This window comes from Tympanuchus pallidicinctus, unplaced genomic scaffold (assembly GCF_026119805.1).
Source record: "Tympanuchus pallidicinctus isolate F22 unplaced genomic scaffold, pur_lepc_1.0 scaffold33, whole genome shotgun sequence".
In the NCBI taxonomy this organism is placed as follows: Eukaryota; Metazoa; Chordata; class Aves; order Galliformes; family Phasianidae; genus Tympanuchus; species Tympanuchus pallidicinctus.
In genome coordinates, this window is record NW_026294751.1 from 649,652 (window position 1) to 668,925 (window position 19,274).

General features: G+C 62.3%; 2 protein-coding genes across 3 annotated transcripts; both read right to left on the reverse strand.

Moving 5' to 3' along the window:
• Positions 1-421: 421 nt before the first annotated feature.
• On the reverse strand, positions 422-2,156 carry MARCKSL1 (MARCKS like 1). Its single transcript, XM_052698939.1, has 2 exons — positions 1,993-2,156; positions 422-1,624 (listed from the first exon to the last, which is right to left on the reverse strand). Exons 1-2 carry the CDS (start codon positions 2,086-2,088, stop codon positions 1,076-1,078), a joined length of 645 nt encoding a protein of 214 aa, XP_052554899.1. The 5' UTR covers positions 2,089-2,156; the 3' UTR covers positions 422-1,075.
• Positions 2,157-12,457: 10,301 nt separating this feature from the next.
• TMEM39B (transmembrane protein 39B) lies at positions 12,458-19,173 on the reverse strand. 2 transcript variants are annotated; one of them, XM_052698915.1, is made up of 9 exons: positions 19,086-19,173; positions 18,091-18,299; positions 16,191-16,410; positions 15,826-15,909; positions 15,162-15,316; positions 14,157-14,493; positions 13,666-13,853; positions 13,135-13,255; positions 12,458-12,843 (listed from the first exon to the last, which is right to left on the reverse strand). In XM_052698915.1, exons 2-9 carry the CDS (start codon positions 18,216-18,218, stop codon positions 12,607-12,609), a joined length of 1,470 nt encoding a protein of 489 aa, XP_052554875.1. In that variant the 5' UTR covers positions 18,219-18,299; positions 19,086-19,173; the 3' UTR covers positions 12,458-12,606. The 2 variants fall into 2 exon arrangements, with proteins under 2 accessions (XP_052554875.1, XP_052554874.1); XM_052698914.1 differs by lacking the exon at positions 19,086-19,173 and adding an exon at positions 18,462-18,723.
• Between the last annotated feature and the right edge of the window lie 101 nt (positions 19,174-19,274).

Here is a 19,274-nt window from a genome sequence, read left to right on the forward strand (position 1 = left end):
GAGCTGCTGCCTTTGGGCAGAGCGCGGCTCCGTGGCGCGGAGCTCGGCAGCACCCGCTGCGCCCCATCGGGCGGAGATGTCGGCACGTCACTCCTGTCACCCTCGGACACGGTTTGGGATCTCACACCCGAAGAGCTCACCGGAATTCACAGCAGGGAATTCCTCCAGCAGCCCGCCTGGGTTGCCCTGGCGAGAAGGGGCCCCTCCGCCCCCAGCAGAGCCCATCCAGCCCCGCGATCGCAGCACGGAGCCACGAGCCCCCAGAGGCAGCGATCGGAGCTGAGGAAATCCTTTGTGACCACAGCTCTGCATCTGCTGTGAGTCAATTAGCGAGAGCAGGGCAATTAATGCAGCAGCTGCTGAGCTCCATAAGCAACTGCTGCCCTCCCCGTGTGGGACAAGAAGGACTCGAGCTCCCCCGTGAAGGGATCACCATTTATTCCTTTCAAATGTTACAATAGAACCCATACAGCCTTTTTTTTTTTTTTTTTTTTTTCTTCCTTCAGAAGTTAGAAAATCGCAAATCGTGTGTTTTGGCCATTAAAAAAATTATTTACAGAGGAAACAGCATCGCTTCACATTATACAGCGGGCAGCGCCCTCCCTCCACCCGGCCCCAGCAGTTCCCCCCTGGAAGCAGAATTAAACACAGCGGACTTACAAAGCGTTACGGATTTTAAGCCAAAAGTAAAGACTTTATAAAAAAACAAAACCAACCCAACCAACAACCAACCTAAGCAGATTAGCTCTTAAACCATTCGGTTTCTATAAAAAGCGAGAAATACTTTAAACGAAGGCAGAACCGGGGATGTAAACGGAGAGAAAGGATCCGAGCAGTCCGCGGTGTGGGGCTCCGGGCTCCTACAGACTGTAAATTCCAGTTCTGGCCACGGGCGGTGGATGCGGGCTGCAGCTGTCGGGGCTCGGCAGCTCCGAGCGGCGCCGGGGGCGGGGAGGAGGGCCTGGCGGGGGGAGCGCTGTCAGTTGAGCGTCGGCTGGGCGGTGCGGGAACGGCAGAGTCCGTGCGCGGGGTCGCAGGGCCGAAGGGACAAGAAGTCTTAGGGGAGCGCGGGGCTCTACTCCTCCTTCTGCTCCGCCGCCGCCGCGGGCTCAGCCGCCGTGGGCTCGGGGGGCTGCTGGGCGGCGGCCGCGTCGCCCCGGTTCTCCGCGGGCGGCTTCTCCTCCTCCGCGCCGTGCCCTCCGTCGGGCCCCTTGGGCTCGGCCCCGCTCTGCCCCTCGCCGCTCCGCTCCTCCTGGGGGGCGGCTCCGCCCGCGGGGTCCTCCTCGGCTTTGGGCTCCGCTTTGCTCTGCTCCTCCGTGGGTGAGGACGCGGCGGAGTCCCCGTCGTCTTTCTTGTTCTTCCGAAAGGAGATCCCGCTCAGCTTGAAGGATTTCTTGAAGGAGAACTTCTTCTTCTTCTTGGGGGTGTCTTTGGGGGCCGCGGCGCCTTCGGGCTTCGCCTCCCCGCCGTCCGCGGGCGGTGCCGGCTCGATGGTGTCCTCACCACCCGCCCCGCCCGTGCCGTCCTCCCGGGGGGGTTCGGCGGAGCCGGCGCCGTTGAGGGGCGTCGGGTCACCCCCCGCTTTGGGCGTCATGTCCCCGTTGAGCCGCACGTGGCCGTTCTCCTGCGGGAGCAGCGCGGCGTTAGGCACGGCCGGGACCCCCCAGCCCGCATCCCTCAGCCGCCGAACCGACGCGCGGGGGGAAATGGGGTCCCACCGGGAGGGGGTCCCCGCGCTGCCACCGGGCGGCGCCCGCGCTCCTTCCCCGCTCGTTCCCACCCCCGGGGCGCGGCCGCGGACGGAGCCCCGCGCGGTACCGGGGCGCGGCTCGGGGGCGGCGGGCGGCGCCGCATCGCTCGGTGCCCCCCGGGCTCACAGCCTCCCCCTCCCCTCCTCTCCATCCTTCCTTTCTTCCTTCTTTCCTCCCTCCCCCCTCCCCACCGCTGCCGCCTTTGTCCGCCCGCCCCCACGGGGCCCCCGCCGCTCCCTACCTGCCCGTTGGCTTTGGAGGGCTCGGTGACGGCTGCGTGCCCCCCTGGCGGGTCGCTGCCCTCCGTCTTGGCCGCCTTCGAGCCCTGGCTGCCCATGGTGCGGCGCGGACCCCCCCACCCCCCGCCGCAGCGGTGCGAGCGGCGCCGAGAGGCAGTGGGCAGAGCCCCCCGCCGCCGCCGTAATAAAGAGCGGGGAGAGGGCGGGACGCTGCGCCGAGACCGCCCCGGGGGCGGGAGACACGGCTGAGCCACCGCCCCGGTGGGGTCGGAGGTGCTTGACGGCCGCCAGCAGCCCCCGACGGGGGGGAGGGGGAGGGGGGGGCGGTGGGGAAGGGGAGCGGGGGTGACTCTTGGAGGGTCCCCTCTTGTCACAGCTCCGTCGCCCCCCAGGACGGCCCCATCACCTTCTTGTCGTGTCCCCACCGTCCCGGGGCGCCGCTTCCCCCCCCCCGGCCCCATCTGCCCCTCCGGAAGTTCCCTCTGGGACGGTACCAGAAGTTACACCCCAGCTCCCTCCATACGACCCGGTAGTTTTATTTTTTGCTTTCTTTCCCTTTTCTCGTTTCCCGGAAAGGGGCAGTTTAGGAGAAGAGTGAGGAAAGTGATGTCCACCAGGTCAGTGCCCTGCAGTGCACCGTGGCCACAATCAAAGCACCAGAGCAGAACTGGGCTGGCACAGATTGGGGCCCTGCAGTGCTTTGGGCAGGGCACCCCGGGGCGCTCAGCTCGCTTGGCGTGCAGGCACTGTGGTTCTGACAGGGGGTCCCCAAAGTGTGATGGTGGGGCCACAGCTGTGTGGTGAACCAAAGCTGCACCAGAGCCCCCAGAGACGGGGAGATCCCCTGGCACCAAGATGCAAGAAACAGACCCAGCACCCAACCCCAGCTCCCAGTCCCAGTCCCGAGACCCCAGCCCCCAACCACAGCACCCAACACCCGGTTCCGGCCCCCAACCCCAGCTGCACCCCGCAGCATCAAGGCCACCATCTCCAGGGGGTGGAAAAGAAAACAATGTGCCGCTGTTGCCTCCACCAACAAGGTCATGTTTTGTCTCCAGCCTCCCTCCTCCCCCCGGCGCACATCATCTCTGTGCAAATTTTCTCTGTTCATTAAAACAGGCAGCATCTTCCTGATTGACTTTTGGGTGCCAGTTGATGAAGCCTTCGGCCAGTCACCGGGCGGCTGCTGCTGCTGGAGCCATCTGGGGGCTGCAGGGAACGCAGGAAGCCTCAAAGGGGCTGCACAGCATTCCAATTCTTGGGTTTTGAGCCCAGGGAGGCTGCTCGCTTTGGGCTGAGCCCGTTGAATCAGAGCCTGAACACATTGAGCCTCGTGGCGTTTGTTCTCCAGCTCCAGCTCAGTGCCCATCAGGGAGCACAGCCCCCAAATGGAGCACCCCGGTCCTGACCTGTCTGCTCCCACCATGGAGGGTTGGAGGAGCTGTGAGGCCGTCCTGGGGGTGACCAGGATGGGGTCCCAGGGTTGGGGCTGCTGACCATCTCTGCTGTGTTTTGGTGGAGGGAAGGAAACGCTTCTCAGCGCCGCTGCCCTGCCATCGGAGCGCGGAGCTGAAGGGGTGGGAGGTGATGCTCAGTGTGACCGCAGGTCGCAGCGCAGCCCCCCTTCAGCACCAGAAGAAAGGCAGAAAATCCCACCTGTGCTTTCCTGGTGGCTTTCATCTCAGCAGCACACGTTGCTCTCAGCCCCATCCCTCCTTGAAATCCTCCTCCTCCTGCAAAGCTGTGGCACAAACTGAGCCCGAGAGCCCCGTGCCACCTCCTGGGCTGCGGGAAGCAGTGAGGATTTGCAGATTATGGGGCAGTTTGCTCCCCAGCAGATGGACAGGCAGCCAAATCTGTCTGCTCCTGCCCAGAGGGCCTCGGGAAGGAGAGATCTTCGCTGATGTTATTTTCCACTTTCCAGACCTACTTAAACCTCTTGCTGGTTATTAATTTAGGTGCTGAGCACTGACAGCCGCAGGAGGGGGCATCCCCACCCCACAGAGTGCCCCCACCCCGCTCACCCCAACACAAACTGTCACGGACCGATGGATCAGGGAGCACTCGCTCACCCTGCGGCCCTTAGTGGGGCCCCTCCAACAGGGGCAGCCAATGGTGCTGGGAATCAAGCAGAGGGATTTCCATATTGATTTGTAAATAGTGAAGGAATTAGCTAATTAGAGCTCTTCTGGGGGGAGAATTCCAGCAGGCAGAGCGCAGAGGGACGGGGATGGCTGCTGTCAGTGCTGTGCATCCCATGGCTGCACTGAGTTCGTGGGGCGGGCTGTGGGCTGCTGCACCGTGTGTCACCTCGTGTCACTGCGTGTCACCACGTCTGTGTGCTCCCCAGCCCACACTGCCCAGCCCACGGGGCTGTATCCAGATACAGGAGAAAAAGCTGCCTGGTGTGGATCAGGGGACTTCAGGGGGAAGGGGTCAGCGTGGACAGGAGGGGGAGGTGGTGATGAGGGCTTTTCTGTCCCTCCTATGAGCAGACATCTGCCACCTCCAAACCTGTGACCCACTGCCGAGCCCCCGCCTGCTGCCTGCAGGGAACAGGGGGCCTGGGCCCCAGCAGGGGTCTGCTCAGGGCCTTCCATTACTCTCGTCCCACCCTGGGTGACCGCATCTCCTTGTTCTGTGCTGTGGGGACGGGTCCCTGCTGCTCTCCCAGAGCCGGTTCCGAATCTGTCCTGCCCTGGGAAATGCTCCAGCCCTGGAGGCTGCAGCGAGGTGCTGACTTCCCATAGAAACACATAAAAGGGCCCGTTCTTGTATTTGCCAGAGGCCCGTCATTTTTGGTTGTGAAGATCCCATGGCAACCAGTGCCTTGTGTAACTGCGTCTTCTATTTCTGGGGCTGCTTTTCACTTTGCTGACATCCTCCTCTCATCCCCCCGTCCTCCCCGTACCCCATTTCCCATTTCCCACTCCCCATTTCCTGGGATCGCAGCTCTGGACGGGCAGCACAGCTGTGCCCATCACAGCGCCCATCCCCACAGCCACCCCTCTCACATCCCAACCATTCGGGGCAGATTAAGGGCTCACCGACCCTGAGCCACGGGTGCCCATTTGGCCATGCGATGGGCACAGGGTGCCACCAGCTTTGTGTGGAGGGGGAAGGCTGAGTCCCGATGGAGGTGGCTGAGAGTAGGGCCTGAGCCGAGAGTGCGCTTTGGAGCTCTGTCCTCCCTGGAAGGGAAGTTTATAATGGAAACAAAAGCATCTCTCTGTCCAAGCGCAGCTTTTCCCATCCCGTTTCCTCCGGAGGTGCCCGCAGCCAGCAGTGCGGTGAGGAAGCTGGAGGTGGTGCTGGGTCCAACCCCGCCACAGGGACCAGAGTGGGGTTGTGGTGCAGCCCCCGGCTGGGCTCGGCTCCCCATCTCTCCCCACCTGTGCCCGAAGGGATCCTGGAGTGGGGTGGTGATGCCCACAATGCCACCATCCCTATGGATCCCTATGGGGTCCTGCATGCAACTGGCGTGGACTGAGCACAGGCACAGCAGCACAGGTCTTGTGCATCCCATACAAACGCAGCCCCCTTTCCCATCCTGCCACCACCAGTGCAGACCCCAGGGCCGACCCTCGGTCCCGGCAGATGGCTGCTGCACCCCGGGGGATGGACGGCGGTGACCGGGCCGGGGACAGGAAAGCAGCGCTGGGATGCTGCAGTCCCTGCCCCCAGCGCTGGCGATGTATGGGCCCCTTTCTCCCGGGCAGTCAATGTGTCTTTTTGTTGCGCTGCTGGGTTTTGATGCCTGCGAGCAGGGACAGACAATACGTCGCATTGTTCCCTTTCAGCAACATCTGACGGCCGGGCAGAGAGAGGCCGGGGAGGCGTGGGGGAAGGGCTGCTGGGCTGCGGGGCTGCGGGGCTGTAAGATGTGGGGCTGCGGGGCTGCTCGCAGCGAGGGACGGGCAGCTGCAGCGCTGTGATGCGGCTGTCGGTGCATTTCTTGGTGCAGCCCCGGGTGCAATTCCCAGCACAGCAGCACTGGGGGGGACGGGAGCTCGATCCTCTGGGCAGCTGCGGGAGGAGCGCGGTGGGAAAACACACGGGCAGCTGGGATCGTCCGCAACTTTCCTTCAGAAATCCCCTCCTTCCCCGATCCCCCGCTGTCCCCGCCTGGATTACTTCATTGCCAGGAGCAGAATTCCCCTCCGCCACAGAGCAGAACCGATAGAGCTCCCGGGGCCGCGGATCGGGCTCTACCCGTGGGCCCGCGGCATCCGGAGACCCCGGTGTGAGGCGGGAGGGGGGGGGGGGGGCAGCGGGGGCTCGGAGCCCATCGGGGCGCTCGGTCTGCCGGCGCCCCCCGCGCCCCCCGCCCACCGCCACGGCTCCGAACAAAGACGCCGGGATGAGGCCGGCGGCCGCGGGCCGGGGTCGGGTGTCGGGTGGGGGCCGCGGCGGTGCCGGGGGCTGCAGGGTCCTCCCCGCCCCCACCCGCGCTGCACCGCAGATGCATTTCGCCCAGACTTGCATGGCCGTAACCATGGCAACCGCTGCTCGGCGGCGGCGGCATCCCAACGGGGATGGGGGCGGAGGGCTGAGCGAGGACGGGGGGGAGGAGAACGGGGACGGGGTTGTGGCGCTGTGACGGCTCTGCTGCTGCGGGGCGGGCGTCCCGCTGGGTTGCATCGCTGGGACAGGAGCAGGGGACACAGAGCCGTCGCGACTGTACAGCGTGGCGCCGGTTCGCCCCGCGATCGGGTTCAGCCCATCCCGGCGGGGCTGCCGGCACCCGTCCCGCTGCAAACCCCGCGTGTCCGTCCCGCGGCACAGCGCGCAGCGGCGGTGCGGTGGGGAGCGGCCCCATTCCCCCCTTTATCGGCCCCGGCTGTTTGCAGTCTCGCCGCCTTCCCATCCCGCCTTTGTCCCCACGTTAACCTTTAACCACGCAGCCCTCCTGCAGCCGCACCCGCAGCCCCGCACACCGCGATCCCGCAGCTCAGTGCTGCACACGGGCAGCGCCATCAGGGCGCGAGGCGCGGTGGGGGTGGGGTGGGTCTGCCTGCATCCCTCCGATTTCAGCTGCAACCAATTCCCGGAGCTGCTGGGGTCGGAGGGGACGCTGAGCTCCGGTGACGCTGCACGGTTTGGCCCCTCGCGCTGCTCCACACCCCGCGCAGCTCCGCCGCTCCCACGGCTTTGGCAGCGGAGCAGCTCAGCTGGAGAAAAGCCTCCAGTGCTGGAGTGACCCACTAACCTCTTCTCCTGAAAAATGCATGAAATGCAGCCCGCTGCCTCCAGGGACACGCGCACACACTCACGTGCACTGGGGCGTCGCAGCATCGCAGCGCTCACTGTGCGCATTGGGGAGGGCTGAGCACCGCCCGGCCCCACTCTGCATTCGAGGTGCCTGTGGGGCGTCTGCTCACCCTCCCTTCGCTGCTGCCGGGCACTCTGAGCAGCCCCGCTCTGCAGAGGGCCCGGCAGGATGGCTGCAGTGCTGGGATGGCTCAGCTGCCATAACCCAAATCCCGCACTGCCATCCCCAGCAGCGGTGCTTGGAGCAGAGCCGTGCCGGATCCCACGGCAGAACAACGAGCCCAGCCACCGCTGCAGCCCTGACCTCATTTCTTCTCCTCTGCATTAATACAGCACGGCCAGATGGCTGCGAGCCCCGGCGTGTGGGAGCTGGGGGCTGTGGGGTGGGGGACGGCTTGGGGTTTGCCTGTGGTCCCACCGCTGCAGGTGCTGTGAGGTCAGCAGATTCCTGCTTCGTTTGGCTGATTTAAATCTGGTGCATTTGCACAGCTGATGTGGTGCATTAAAGGCACACGGGGTTGGGCAGCACCTACACGGCACTGCGCTGCGTCCGGCTCTGCTCCTATTGTAGGTGCAGCCCTGCAGCAGAGCAGCACGGTGGGGACACTGCAGGGCTGGGGCTGCTCCCACCTGTGGTGTCACTGCGTTTTCTTGTAAAATGACACAAATCTGCAGGCACTGCCCCCCCCCAGAGCACCCAGGCAGCAGCAACGGTGCCCCACAGAGCTGAGCCTGCCAGCGTGTGCAGCTCCCCTGTGTTGGAGGGGTTTGGGAAGGGCTGAAAGCTGAGCAGGATGAGGAGCCAAAGCCCCGGCTGTGCCTGATGTGGCTGCGGGGCGAAGGGCAGCAGCACGGGGCGGTGCTCACGGCTCTGTGTTGGGCTGCAGCTGTGGGTGGGGGCCATGGGAACGCAGCCGAGGTGCAGAGTGGTGGTGGGAGGGGGGCTGCAGCCAGATCCTGCGGCGCCGGGAGGGCCAGAAGGATCTCTTTGGGTGCGGGATGGGGAGAGGAAGCAGCAGTGAGGCCAGAACACTTCTGAGTCCTTTTGGAAATCCCTGTGGCTTCCTGTGTGGTGCAGCCCATGGTTGTAGGGCAGTAAAGTGGAGGAAGAGCGTGAATCATCCGCAGGAAACCTCATGGCTGCACTCCAGCGTGGCTGCCCCACACCGTGCCCCTGTCCTGCTCACCCCTCCCACGTCATCCCCCCCCCCCCCTTCCCTGGGCTCACAGCAATGCTGTGAGCTCAGCTTCCTGCAGCTGTGTGTGCACAGGGGCACGGCTGCATCTTGTGCTTGGCTGCATGAGTGCATTTGTGTGCGGGTGCACAGGTGGGTGAGAAAAGGATGTCTGCACTTCCAGCATGGCCTCTCCCCAGCGCTGGGCACACAGAGCCCCGGGGCAGCACTGCAGCCCTTTCCTTAGCCCAATTCCTGGTTTTGTTTTGCAGCAGCCCGGTGCTCCGGTGCCAGCCAGGTGGCAGAGGAATCAGTCTCTCAACTCCTTCAGCTAATTAACATAAATTGACACTGACTAATTAACCATCCCAGCTCATTAGAGCCTGCATTGCTGTGGTGTCGGAGCAGCCGAGCCTTCACTGCCCTGGGGGTGAGTGGAAGCTGCACAGCTGTGCTCTGCCCTGCATTGAGCGCCCCTCCACACCCCCTTGGAGCACCGCAGCTCCATCCTGCAGTCCTCTCTGGGGGGGCAGTAACGAGCCCAAATCCCCTATCTGGAGGCAGCCTGGTGCTGTCAGCTGAGAGTGGGTGCACAGGTGGGGTTGGGCCTTGGATTGGCATAAGGGTGGCCGGGTTACGGGCTGTGGGCTGATGGACCGTTGCACCCCCTCCTGGGAGCTCAGCGCTGCGACCCCTGGGGAGGGCCGAGCCCGTGATGGGAGGCGACACCGCCAGCGTCACCTGCACTGCGACGGGCGGCCCCGGTGAGCAAAGCCTGCGTCAGCACAGTGTGATACAGAGCTGCGCCCTGGGATGGGGCTGCGGGCAGCGCCCCAGCAGAGCCGTGCACTGACAGCCACGCGGCTCTGCAGGGAAGGAAAAGGAAGTTCCGCGCTTCCCTCCTTGCTCGGGGTTTTGGCTGCCCAGGAAGCGGGGCCCCGGCAGGTCCCATCCTGCGCTGCTACGCGGTGCCACGGCCCCCCCAGCCCAGCCCCACACTGCGCTTCCCGGTGGCTGAATCACAGCGCTGGTTTGTGGGAACGGCCCTGCGGGGCAGCGGTGCCACCCCAGCGCTGTGCGGCACGTGGGGCTGTTGGGATCGGGGCTGGGGGGGTGGATGGGGCTGTGCTGCTGCCCCCTGCCCTGCTTACTGCTCCCCTCCCATCAGCATCAGTCCCTGCTCGGTGGATTAACAACTGGGTCAGCAGGAGATCCCCCAAAGTGATTGCAATCAGGAGCTGCCACCATCCGGGCGCACGCCTGGGGGAGCAGCGCTGTGGTCGATGTCTTTATCGCTGATCTGGAAGGAAGCAGCGAATGCTGCTGGTGAAACTTGGGGACCCGGCGCTGCCCAGCTGAGCTGTGAGCTCCTGTGGTGGACGAGCCATGCTCCGGGTGGGGACCGACCACCCATCCGTCCATCCAACCACCTCTCCATCCTTGTCTCCCCTGTTTCCTCTGTCTCTCTGCCCACTCATCCCTCAACCCACCTATCCATCCATGGAGGGACCTGGGGACACCACCGTGGGGCTGCTGGTGGCAGAGGTGCCACACATCCACAGCCAGGGCTCCAGATTGGGGACAGCCAGCAATGGGGAACGTGGCTGCTGGGACCAGAGAAGGGCAAACAAAACGTGCCCAGGAGTGGGGTGGAATCTGGGGGGAGAAGGAGCTGCCACGCACCTGGCTGTGAGCTCAGCAGCAGCGCAGAGGATGGAGCTGTTAAATATTTATAGGTGGTTGGGTAAAATGGCAGTGTAACGGGGCGGGGGGGCATCGCTGCTCTCCCTGCAGCCCATCTGGCCCTGCAGAGCTGCAAATCACCATCTGCTCCCAGGGCAGCCCTGAGCCCTGCCCAGCCCCATCCCACCACTCGTTGCTGGGGTGGTGGCTGTGCTCCCTCGCAGCCTGGCTGTGCCCATCCTGCTGCTGAGCTCCCTGCTCACCCATCACCAGCCCCTGCTTGGGGTGCACAGCATCCATCCCCGCTCTTCCCCACGCTCACCGCTCCACAGCGTGAACTTGTTCAGATCTGAAAATGAGGGCGTATGTGCGTGTGTGTATAATTGCTAACGGGGACCACACGCTAATTCAGGGCTGCCAATTAAGGCAGGTCCCGCTGGCTCAGGACGGCACCTCGTGGGCCGTGTCCTGCCCTGCTTTTGGCCAGGTGAGCCCTGGGCAAGGTCAGCTGTGAGGGCAGCGCTGGATGGCACAGCTCAGCTGCCCGGTGCAGCCCGGCTCAGCGCTGCTGGCACTGGGTGCCCAGGACCCCCGCAGCCCCCACACCTCAGCTCTGCACATCACGGCCCTGCTGCAGCACTGCTGGGCACTGATGTCATCTCTGCGTTAGAGCCACTCCTGTAACTGCTGCCAGAGAGCCAGAAGGGGCCGAATGGGGCCTGGGATGGGACTGGGATGGCAGTGATTCCCCCAGGGTGGGTGGGCTCTGTGGGAACATGGCCGTGCTGAGGGGGGATTCCAGCAGGCAGCCAACACTCCATCACTGCATCGCATGTGTGCCACATCCTGCTCTGTTGGAGGGGCAGCTCCGTGACCCCATAACAGCTGTTGTTGTTGAGGCCAAACCAGCGCTGGAGTCCGGTGGGCCGGCCCAGGACAGCTCTCCGATGCCCGCGGTCTCCCCGGTTCCCAAGCTCATTAGGCACAGGTGCGGGATTAGCCCTAATTGCCCGTGCCTGGACGTCCACAGCCGCTCCCCGAGGGATCCTTGTTACCTGCAGCAAACCTGCGCCGGGCAGCTGGGCCTAATCCCGGGATTAGGGGGCGGCAGATGGAGCCCCGGGTCACCGGGACAGAGGGGACAAAGTCCCCACCCCGGGCTGGTAGCGGGAGGAGCCTCTGCTGCTCTCAGGGGAATTCCCACCCGGGATCTCCCGGGGACATCGTGGGGAAAACCCCACCGCTCGCAGCGCCCCGTGATTCAGAGGAAAGGAGAAGCGCTCCCCACGCTCGGCCCTTCCCCGCTGGGGGGACAGCGCTCGGGGCGCGCCCAACCCCGCCGCTCCCGCACGGATAACGCGGTCGGGACGCAGCGTAACCCCGGGCGGACGTCGCGTTGCCGAATCCGCGCTGCTCGGGAACCCGAATCGCGGTTTTGGAGGATGCTGCTCCGCTCGGGCCGAGCAGAGGGCGGCGGGCGGCCGTTCCCCATCCCCCACCCGTAGGGCGGCTCCGGGGGTCGCGGTCGGCGGGGGGATAAAAGGGGGTCTGGGTGGAGCCGTGCGCCGGGAGGGGGGGAGGTGGACGCGTCCTGCACGGCGAGAGCCCCACGGCTGCGTGCTAACCCCAGGGCAGCGCTCAATGGGAGGAAGGAAATCCTCATCCTCGGGAAAGGCCGAGCGCGGCCGCTTCCGCGCCGTGGGGAGGGGGCTGCGGGCGGTGCGGCGGACACGGAGAGCCGCGCCGGGCCGGGCTCAGCCCCGCACCCTCCTTTCCCCGCTCCCTCCTCCTCCCCACGCCGCCCTTCGCCCCGTAGCGGCCGGCAGCGGCCCGGTGCCGCCCTCCGCCCCGCAGCTCCGCTCTCCTGGCGCCCCCTGGCGGCGGCTGCGGCGCGGTGCGGCGGCTCGGGTTCCGTCTCGGAGCGCCGAGGGCCCCGGAATTTCACCCGGCCGGAGCCGCGGGACGCGGAAACACCGCCGAGAGCCGCGGGCATCACAGGGCCGTCCGCAAAGCGGCGCTTCGGCCCCGCGTCCAACCCAAATCCAGCAGCTCAGAACTGCCTCAATAACGCGGCCAACCGCCGCAGGGTGATAAAGGAATTCCTCCGGGCTGCCTGGAAAACGCAGAGCAACACGCGTCCCATCCTAAAGGCACCGAGCTGGGAGCTGGGAGATGTGCTGCATCTGATCCCCCCCCTCCTCAATCGGGGCAGCTGCAGCTCTGCGAGGAGCAGCTTCTCCACGTCCCAAAACAAAGTGCTGTTAATAAAGGGCTCCTCGCAGCCCAGCAGGAGGAGGTCCTCCCATGGGACCTTATTAAACAAACACGCCGACAGCTGTTGGGAGTAAAAAAATATGTTTTTTCCTTTTAATTACATCAGTTATCAAAGAAAAAAAAAAAAAAAAAGCAGTGGTAACAAAAATACAAAGCTCTGAGGGTTCCTTGTTTTGTTTGTTCTGTAATAAGTTGAGCATCAGTGCAATTGTTTTAATTTAACTTCTGCTCTGAGTCCCTGCTGGCAGAGTACGAGTAGGCTTTGCCCAGCACCAGACGGTCACGCAGCAGCTTGAAGAAGGCGTAGTAATTGCTGAAGAGGATCAGAGCCAACGAGATGGTCTGGTGCCACTTTTCGGAAGAAATCAGCGAGTAAAGCTGGTAGAAGATGACAGCTCCTTCCAGCAGGATCAGGATGTTGAGGATTCTCAGCGGTTTGCTGAAAAAGAACTGCAGGAGAGGTGCAGTGAGGCACGGAGCGCCGGCAGAGCTCCCAGGGCTGCTTTTTGGGCAGCAGCGAGGCAGAGCCCTGAGTGCCGCCCTGCCAGGACTCCCCTGGGCACGCAGCCCCCGCTCAGGCCCAGCTCTGCACAGAGGCCGGGACGCGGCACAGCCTCCCTGCTGGCAGCACCGAAGCACGGTGGGCACCGCGCGTCCCAGCAGCCGGCGCTGGGGCTGAGGACAAAGAGCCGCCGCCATCCCGCCTGGTGCCACAGCTCCCAAAAGGAGACGCGATCTTACGTGAAAGCGGAAGTGCGAGACGTCCGAGGGCACGGCCACGTTGTAGTGCCCCACAGCTTTGTACACATTCTTGCTGTGTTTCACCAGCACTCCCTGCGGCCACATGCACTCCTCTGTCCACCTGCAGAAGACAAGCAGAGGGCTCCAATATCTGCTGACAGAGAAGGACACGGGCTGAGGGGGATCTGCTGCCTTCCCACTTCAGCTAGGGGAACATCTGAGCTTTGTGCTGCAGTGAGATGTGGGCATTTGTGAGGGCAGAGCTCGGCTCGCCACGGCAGGGAACGACTGCAGCCGCCTGTGGGCAGAAGCACAAACACCTTGCCCAAATCACACCTGCTTGCTGCGCTTGGAAGTGGGCAACGCAGCCAGCAGTTGTGCCAGCCAACAGCCCCGCTCTTGTTCTTATTTCTTTTTGAGCAGAAAGAAGATAAAGAGACAAAGCTGGAATGCTGAGCTCCCTACTCAGCCTCCAGATAGGGAATGAAAAAAAGAGAAAGCTCCAGCCCTCGCCCCTGGAGAGCGCCTTACTGGTGCTGCAGCACGTTGGAGCACAGGGCCGGATCCACCTTCTGCCAGCAGCCCAGGTGCGCTGCAGCTTTGTGCAGCAGGTCGCAGTAGCGCGCAGGTAGGAGGTACTGCATGAGAATGACAGATGTGCTGATGGAAACCAGCAGGAAGAGCTCACAGGACCAGCGTTTGTCGTAGTACTGAGTGTTCTGTGGGGGGACGAGAAGGAGGTGTGACTGACTGTGTTTGGACAGGCTCACCCAACGCAGCCATCAAAACACAAAGCGCTCCAGCAGGTAAAGCAAGGGCTTCTCACTCTGCTATGAATGCTGCTTCCAAAACAGGCACCCACACAGCTGTGCAGCTCCAGCACAAACCACGCTACCCATCGCCAAAAATGGGTGACGTGCTCACAGAACAGCCCTCCGACCTTCCCACGTCCTCCCCAACCCGGCATCCCCCCGTCCTCCCCAGCCAGACCCACACTGGGGGGGGGTGACGCCCCGGCTCACCTTCACAAACCAGACGGGCACGAAGGCCACATAGTAGGCACTGAGCATGGAGCTCACCAGCACCTCCTTCATCCGCCAGTTGAAATCCATTTTCAGGTATTCCACCTCGTTTCGGATGAGGTCTGGGGAGAGGCAGCAGGCGTGAGTGGGCATCGCCTCCACGCCGTACATCTGCCGAGTGTGCTGCTTCCAGGTTTCCTTCAGCACGGTCAGGTAATCTCTGCCCCTGAAGTTCACCTCGCCGGTCTCCCTGGGGCCGATGTTGGCCACCTGGGAGAAGAGGTTTGTCTTCCGCAGGTCGCAGTTCAGCTGGAGGAAGGGGATGTACATGCCAAACCTGCGGCAGCACAGGCAGAAGGGCGCTCAGTTCCTGCAAAGCCTGAGTGCTGCAGCCGGCACGACCACACCGCCGCCAGCACGAGGGCTGCAGCCCATCCCATCACACCAGTGCCCACGTGGATCCAGGTAACAGCTCACCAATACAGCTCAACCTCGGTACAACCCAGGGCAGCCTTACCCACAGCAGCACCGAATCTCACATCTTTATGAGAGATTATGTGAGATTATCTTTCCTCTTGCATCTACCAGAGGGAAGGGATCAACTCCACAAACTGATGGGTAAAATTCAACTGGCTTTCTTCTGCTGGTTAACACAAAGCAGGGAAGCTGCTTGATCCTCTCCACCTGGCAGAGGCACCTAAGGACTAAGGCAAACTGAAGGAGTGGGCTCCTGGAACGCCAAGAGGAAACCAGACAACCCTTCTCACGTGACACAAGCAACCTAAGAACTGTAATTAACGCTTGTATTGAACCTGAAATATGGCTGAGTGGGAAAGATAAGCCTGGAACCAAGCAGAAATGTGACAGGAGGGAAAAGGGCTCTGAAAAGTTCTGTTATCCTGTCATCAAGTGCTTCTCTACACCCAAGCTTTGTGTCACCTGAGCAACGCCCAGGCACTGAGGCAACATCAGAATCCACACACAAACATCAGAAGAGATGCTTACGGGTAACACAGGAACAGGAGATTGAGGAAGGAGTAGGTTCTGAAGAGGTGGATGATCGAGCGGCACAAACTCCAGCCTGTGCCAGTGAGAACAGCAAAGCGAGTGACCACCAGGAACACGGAGCGCGGCAGGGAGACTTTGCCACTCTGGGAAGCCTGCAGGGAGAGCAGAAAGAACAGGGCAGAAGGGAGGCATCCAGGGCTCCTCCAGAAGCACGCAGGTGGCAGCACTCTGTGCAGTCAGTTTCGTATGCATGAAGGAAGGGTGAAGGGAAAGGCTTTGTGTGACCCCACCAAAGTGCTCATCTGTGCCACCATCCCGCTCAGCACAGCGCAGCTCTGCAGTCAGCAGAAGCCAAACCACAGCAGCTCCTCCTTGCAGAAAGCTGCAGTCATTAAGAGAACAAGAGCCCAACCCGGTTCTTTGCAAGGACTCGAGCAGAAGCTGGGCTTGCTGAGCAGCCTCATTGAGAGAGCAACTCAGAAATGATCACAGAAGGGCAGTGAGAGCAGTGATGTGAGATGCTCACTCCTGTTCTTCCCATTAGAAAACATGCCCTCGTTTCTGGCTTAGACACTGCCTGACATTCTTTGGGAAAGGGACACAGAGCTTCACGTTCTGCCCACGAGGAAAGAACGGTTCTGAGATGTGCATCAGACTTTACCTCCTTCACAATAGCAACAATCAAGCGGCGCGCCAGGACGATGGTTGTCACTGTCAGCACGTTGAAGTCAATAAGATGGAAATTCTGCAGTGACAAGAAGAAAATGGTTTCACTTTCCACCAGGCAGCAGAAATCCACATCAAGCAGAGAAGCTCCCAAGGTCCTCTTTTCTCTTTGCACTCTCTCTTCCAAGATCAGGAAGAGAACGCCAGCAGCCAGCCAGAGCCCCAGGTTTGCCAGCTGAAAGCCATGAGAGCAGAACCTCGCAGGCTGCGGAGCCACGTGCAGTTTGCACAAAGCAGAGACAGAAACATTCACGCCTCGCAACCCCACAGAGCTGCAAGCAGCAGCAGGCAGCAGCTTACCAAAGACGTGTGTGAGGGCGGGTGGGACGGCGGGTACCACCACACGGTTTTGTAGATGTTGATGTAGTGGACAAACAGAGCAACGAGATGACAGAAGAAGAGCTGGAGCTCAAACAGCACGCTCCTCTCCACGGGCAGCTCTGGGATCTTACAGTGCCGCAGGGGAACGACTGCCTGAGTTGCCAGAGGTGGGCTGGAAAGCCCCGTACCTGAACCGCTCCTACGAGGAAACAGAAGGCAGCAGTGACTGCAGGGCCCCAGCACTGCCCTCCTGCAGAAGCAGCTGGGCCCAACGCTGGCTGAGGAAGCTGTGCTGAGTCAACAGCTGCCACGAACTACAGGGGGCAGCACCCCAAAGGATTTGCAAACCATCGCTGCAGCGCAGGGAGAGCGGGAATCTCCCCAGGGAAAGCAATATTTGGAGCCAGGCCAGCCTACAGCATCGGCTCATTCCACATTAAAGCCTTCGTAGAGAGTGGGGTTGGAAAGCCACGGCTGTGCTGTGCAACGGGCAGTCGGTAGCCATTGAATTCACTGCAAGTGTTCAGACCTTGAGTTGCCATTTACATTTCTGAGAGTGCTTGAACATGAAATACAGAGCAATCAAACGCGAGCCCTTTCTCATTCTTTAACTTCTATTCCACAACTGTGGAGGAAAAACAAGTTTGTCAGAGGTGCGTATTCCTGTGTGAGCATGCACACAGTTCCAGACACCAGCTCCTTCAGTCAAAGGGAAGGGAACTAACATGCACCAGATGCATCTCTCCTGATTTGCAACCTCTACATAACAGCACTCACAGGAATCTGGGTGTGGGTTCAAAGGAACCACAGAGCACAAGGTGCCAATCTCCTACTGAAAACCCCATAAAGAAATCCTGGTCGTGTCAGTGTGACTGCAGAAAGACTTCTGGCACAGGGTTGGCACAGGCCCCGCTGTTTGTTTGAGTCAGAAGGCTGAGAGCATAAAACAAGTGTGTGAGGACAACTTCAGGAACCTCAGCAGTGTCCCCAAAAGTGCTGGATCCCAACTTGACAAGACTGATTCGGCTCCTCAGGACTGAGGAATCTGCCAATAACTCAGAGCAGGTGCTCCTGCTCCAAATCCTCTCTAACTACAGACACGAAGCCTCTTCAACACTGAGCAGTCACACAAAACCAAAGGCTGATTCTGCGAGAGCAGCAGCACTACCTACCACAACAGAACAGCTCTCATAGGTTCTAAGAGCATAAGGCTGCACAGACTAATTAGTTGGGGTGTGGCTTGGGACTTCATTACCTACTTAGCAATAAGGACCTTTGTGCACGCTCACAGTGGTGCAGGCACTCGGTGGATTGCTCCACTTTCGGTGGCCTTGCAGTAACTTGTTTGAATAACTGTATCCATGTGCATTCCTTGGCCTAAGCTCACCAGCAGGGAGTACGTTAAAACGGGTCTAACATTTGCTAAGCAGACAGTTCATAAGGTACCTCCTGCTTACGTATTTCTGCTGGCACAGAGCTTCTCTTTCCACCTCTCTACCTCAGAAGCAGAAAGGCAACAAACCAGTCAGGCTAGAACCTGGAAAAAAACCTGAAACGCAGCCTACACAACATCTGAGGAGCTGATCTCTACCCTAGAAACACCTCACCTGGCACAGGAGACACAACAACCAGAACTCCACAGACAGGCGCTGGATGCACCGTGATCTGTTCTCTTTCCCCAGTTGACCCCTACATGCTTTTGAACACTCCTGGAAGTCCGCCGAGGTCTGACAAAGCACGTGAGCACATCAGAACCCACCTATTCCGAGTGGAACGCACAGCACAGAGGAGTCAACGAATCCCTGAGCTGCAGGGCAGCCAGCTGTGTGTGAGACAGGAGGCACAGGCGACCTCACGGCTGCCTCGGGTCGGGCCGTACCTGGTGCGGGAGCGAACGCCTGTGACAGAGGAACTCGTGGAGTGGCCGGAGCCGCCAGCAGCCCCGGGCTCACAGAGGGGATTTCGGCAGTAGGAGGTGCGGTTGGGGCCCCGCCTTCCCCCTGCCATAACAACAGAGGCTGCGGAGGGCTGTTCTTTGGGGCGGCTTCTTGGTTGCTCACTGCACTGTTACGCCTTCAGTCCTTAAAACTGGAAAGAGAAAGTTTATGAGCGAGGCTCACCCGCAGGGAAGCAGCTCTGCTCAGCCCTTCTCACCGCGGTGCTGAAGCTCAGTGTGAGCAGCAGGGAGCAGCTCCCTGCACCCCAACCCAGGAACGCATCCCAAGGAGCACAGCCCTGCTGCAGTGTTACCCCGCTGCTTCCAGGGCTGTACACAACGCGCCCAAAGGACTCGGTGCACTGGGGGCACCTTCGTGCAGTTCTGTGTTTGCGTGGGACACCCGCAGCTCTTGAGAGCGGTGCCACAAAAGCACGGAAATCGTTTTCTCCTTCTGCAAGGTGGGAAAAGAAGCAGCCGAAGCGCGTTTGGGGCATCGCCGGGGCCGCAGCCGGCGGTGCGGGGCTGCACGAAACGCGCCGTGCGGCTGCAGCTCGGAGGGTGTCAGCGAGGGGCACCGCGCCCACCGCCTCACGCCCACCGCGGCAACGAGGGGCACCAAGGGCGCAGGGCCAGCAGCACCGCGGGCCGCGGAGGCCCCAGGGCCGCGGAGCTCGGGAGCCGCGCCGTGCAGAGCGGAGGCCAGGGGGCCGCGGGCAGCGCGGATCGGCCCGGAGGAGCGCGGATCGGCCCGGGCCCGGCGCGGAGCCGCCCCTCAGCGCGTGTGGGCGGGGCTGACGGCGCCTCTCGGCCCCGCCCGCCTCGGCCCCCTCCTCGCCCGCAGCTCGGCCGCCGCTCCCTCCCGGCCGCCCGTCCCGGTCCCCGCAGCTCCGCTCCGCCCCGCTCCGCCCCGTCCCGCTGCCCGCGCCCGCCCTCACCCATCTCCGGCCGCCGTTCGGCCCGTGCAGGGGCGCAATATGGCGGGCGGGGCCGGACGGACGGCGGCCGTTAGCGGACAATCCTCCTCGGATCCGCGCCCCGCCCCCTCAGGCCCCGCCCCCCGCCCCGCCCCGTCGTTCATTCGGGAGCCGCGCGGGAAGCAGAGCGGAGATGCGGGACCCCGGCAC

Bases quoted from the DNA above. Each gene is read 5' to 3' on its own strand.
- MARCKSL1 (XM_052698939.1), bottom strand. From the start codon at position 2,088: ATGGGCAGCCAGGGCTCGAAGGCGGCCAAGACGGAGGGCAGCGACCCG. The intron at 1,625-1,992 runs GTAGGGAGCGGC...CTGCTCCCGCAG, and splicing joins CCTCCAAAGCCAACGGGCAG to GAGAACGGCCACGTGCGGCT.
- TMEM39B (XM_052698915.1), bottom strand. From the start codon at position 18,218: ATGGCAGGGGGAAGGCGGGGCCCCAACCGCACCTCCTACTGCCGAAAT. The intron at 15,317-15,825 runs GTAAAGTCTGAT...CTCTCCCTGCAG, and splicing joins TTGTTGCTATTGTGAAGGAG to GCTTCCCAGAGTGGCAAAGT. The intron at 13,854-14,156 runs GTGAGCCGGGGC...GTCCCCCCACAG, and splicing joins TGCCCGTCTGGTTTGTGAAG to AACACTCAGTACTACGACAA.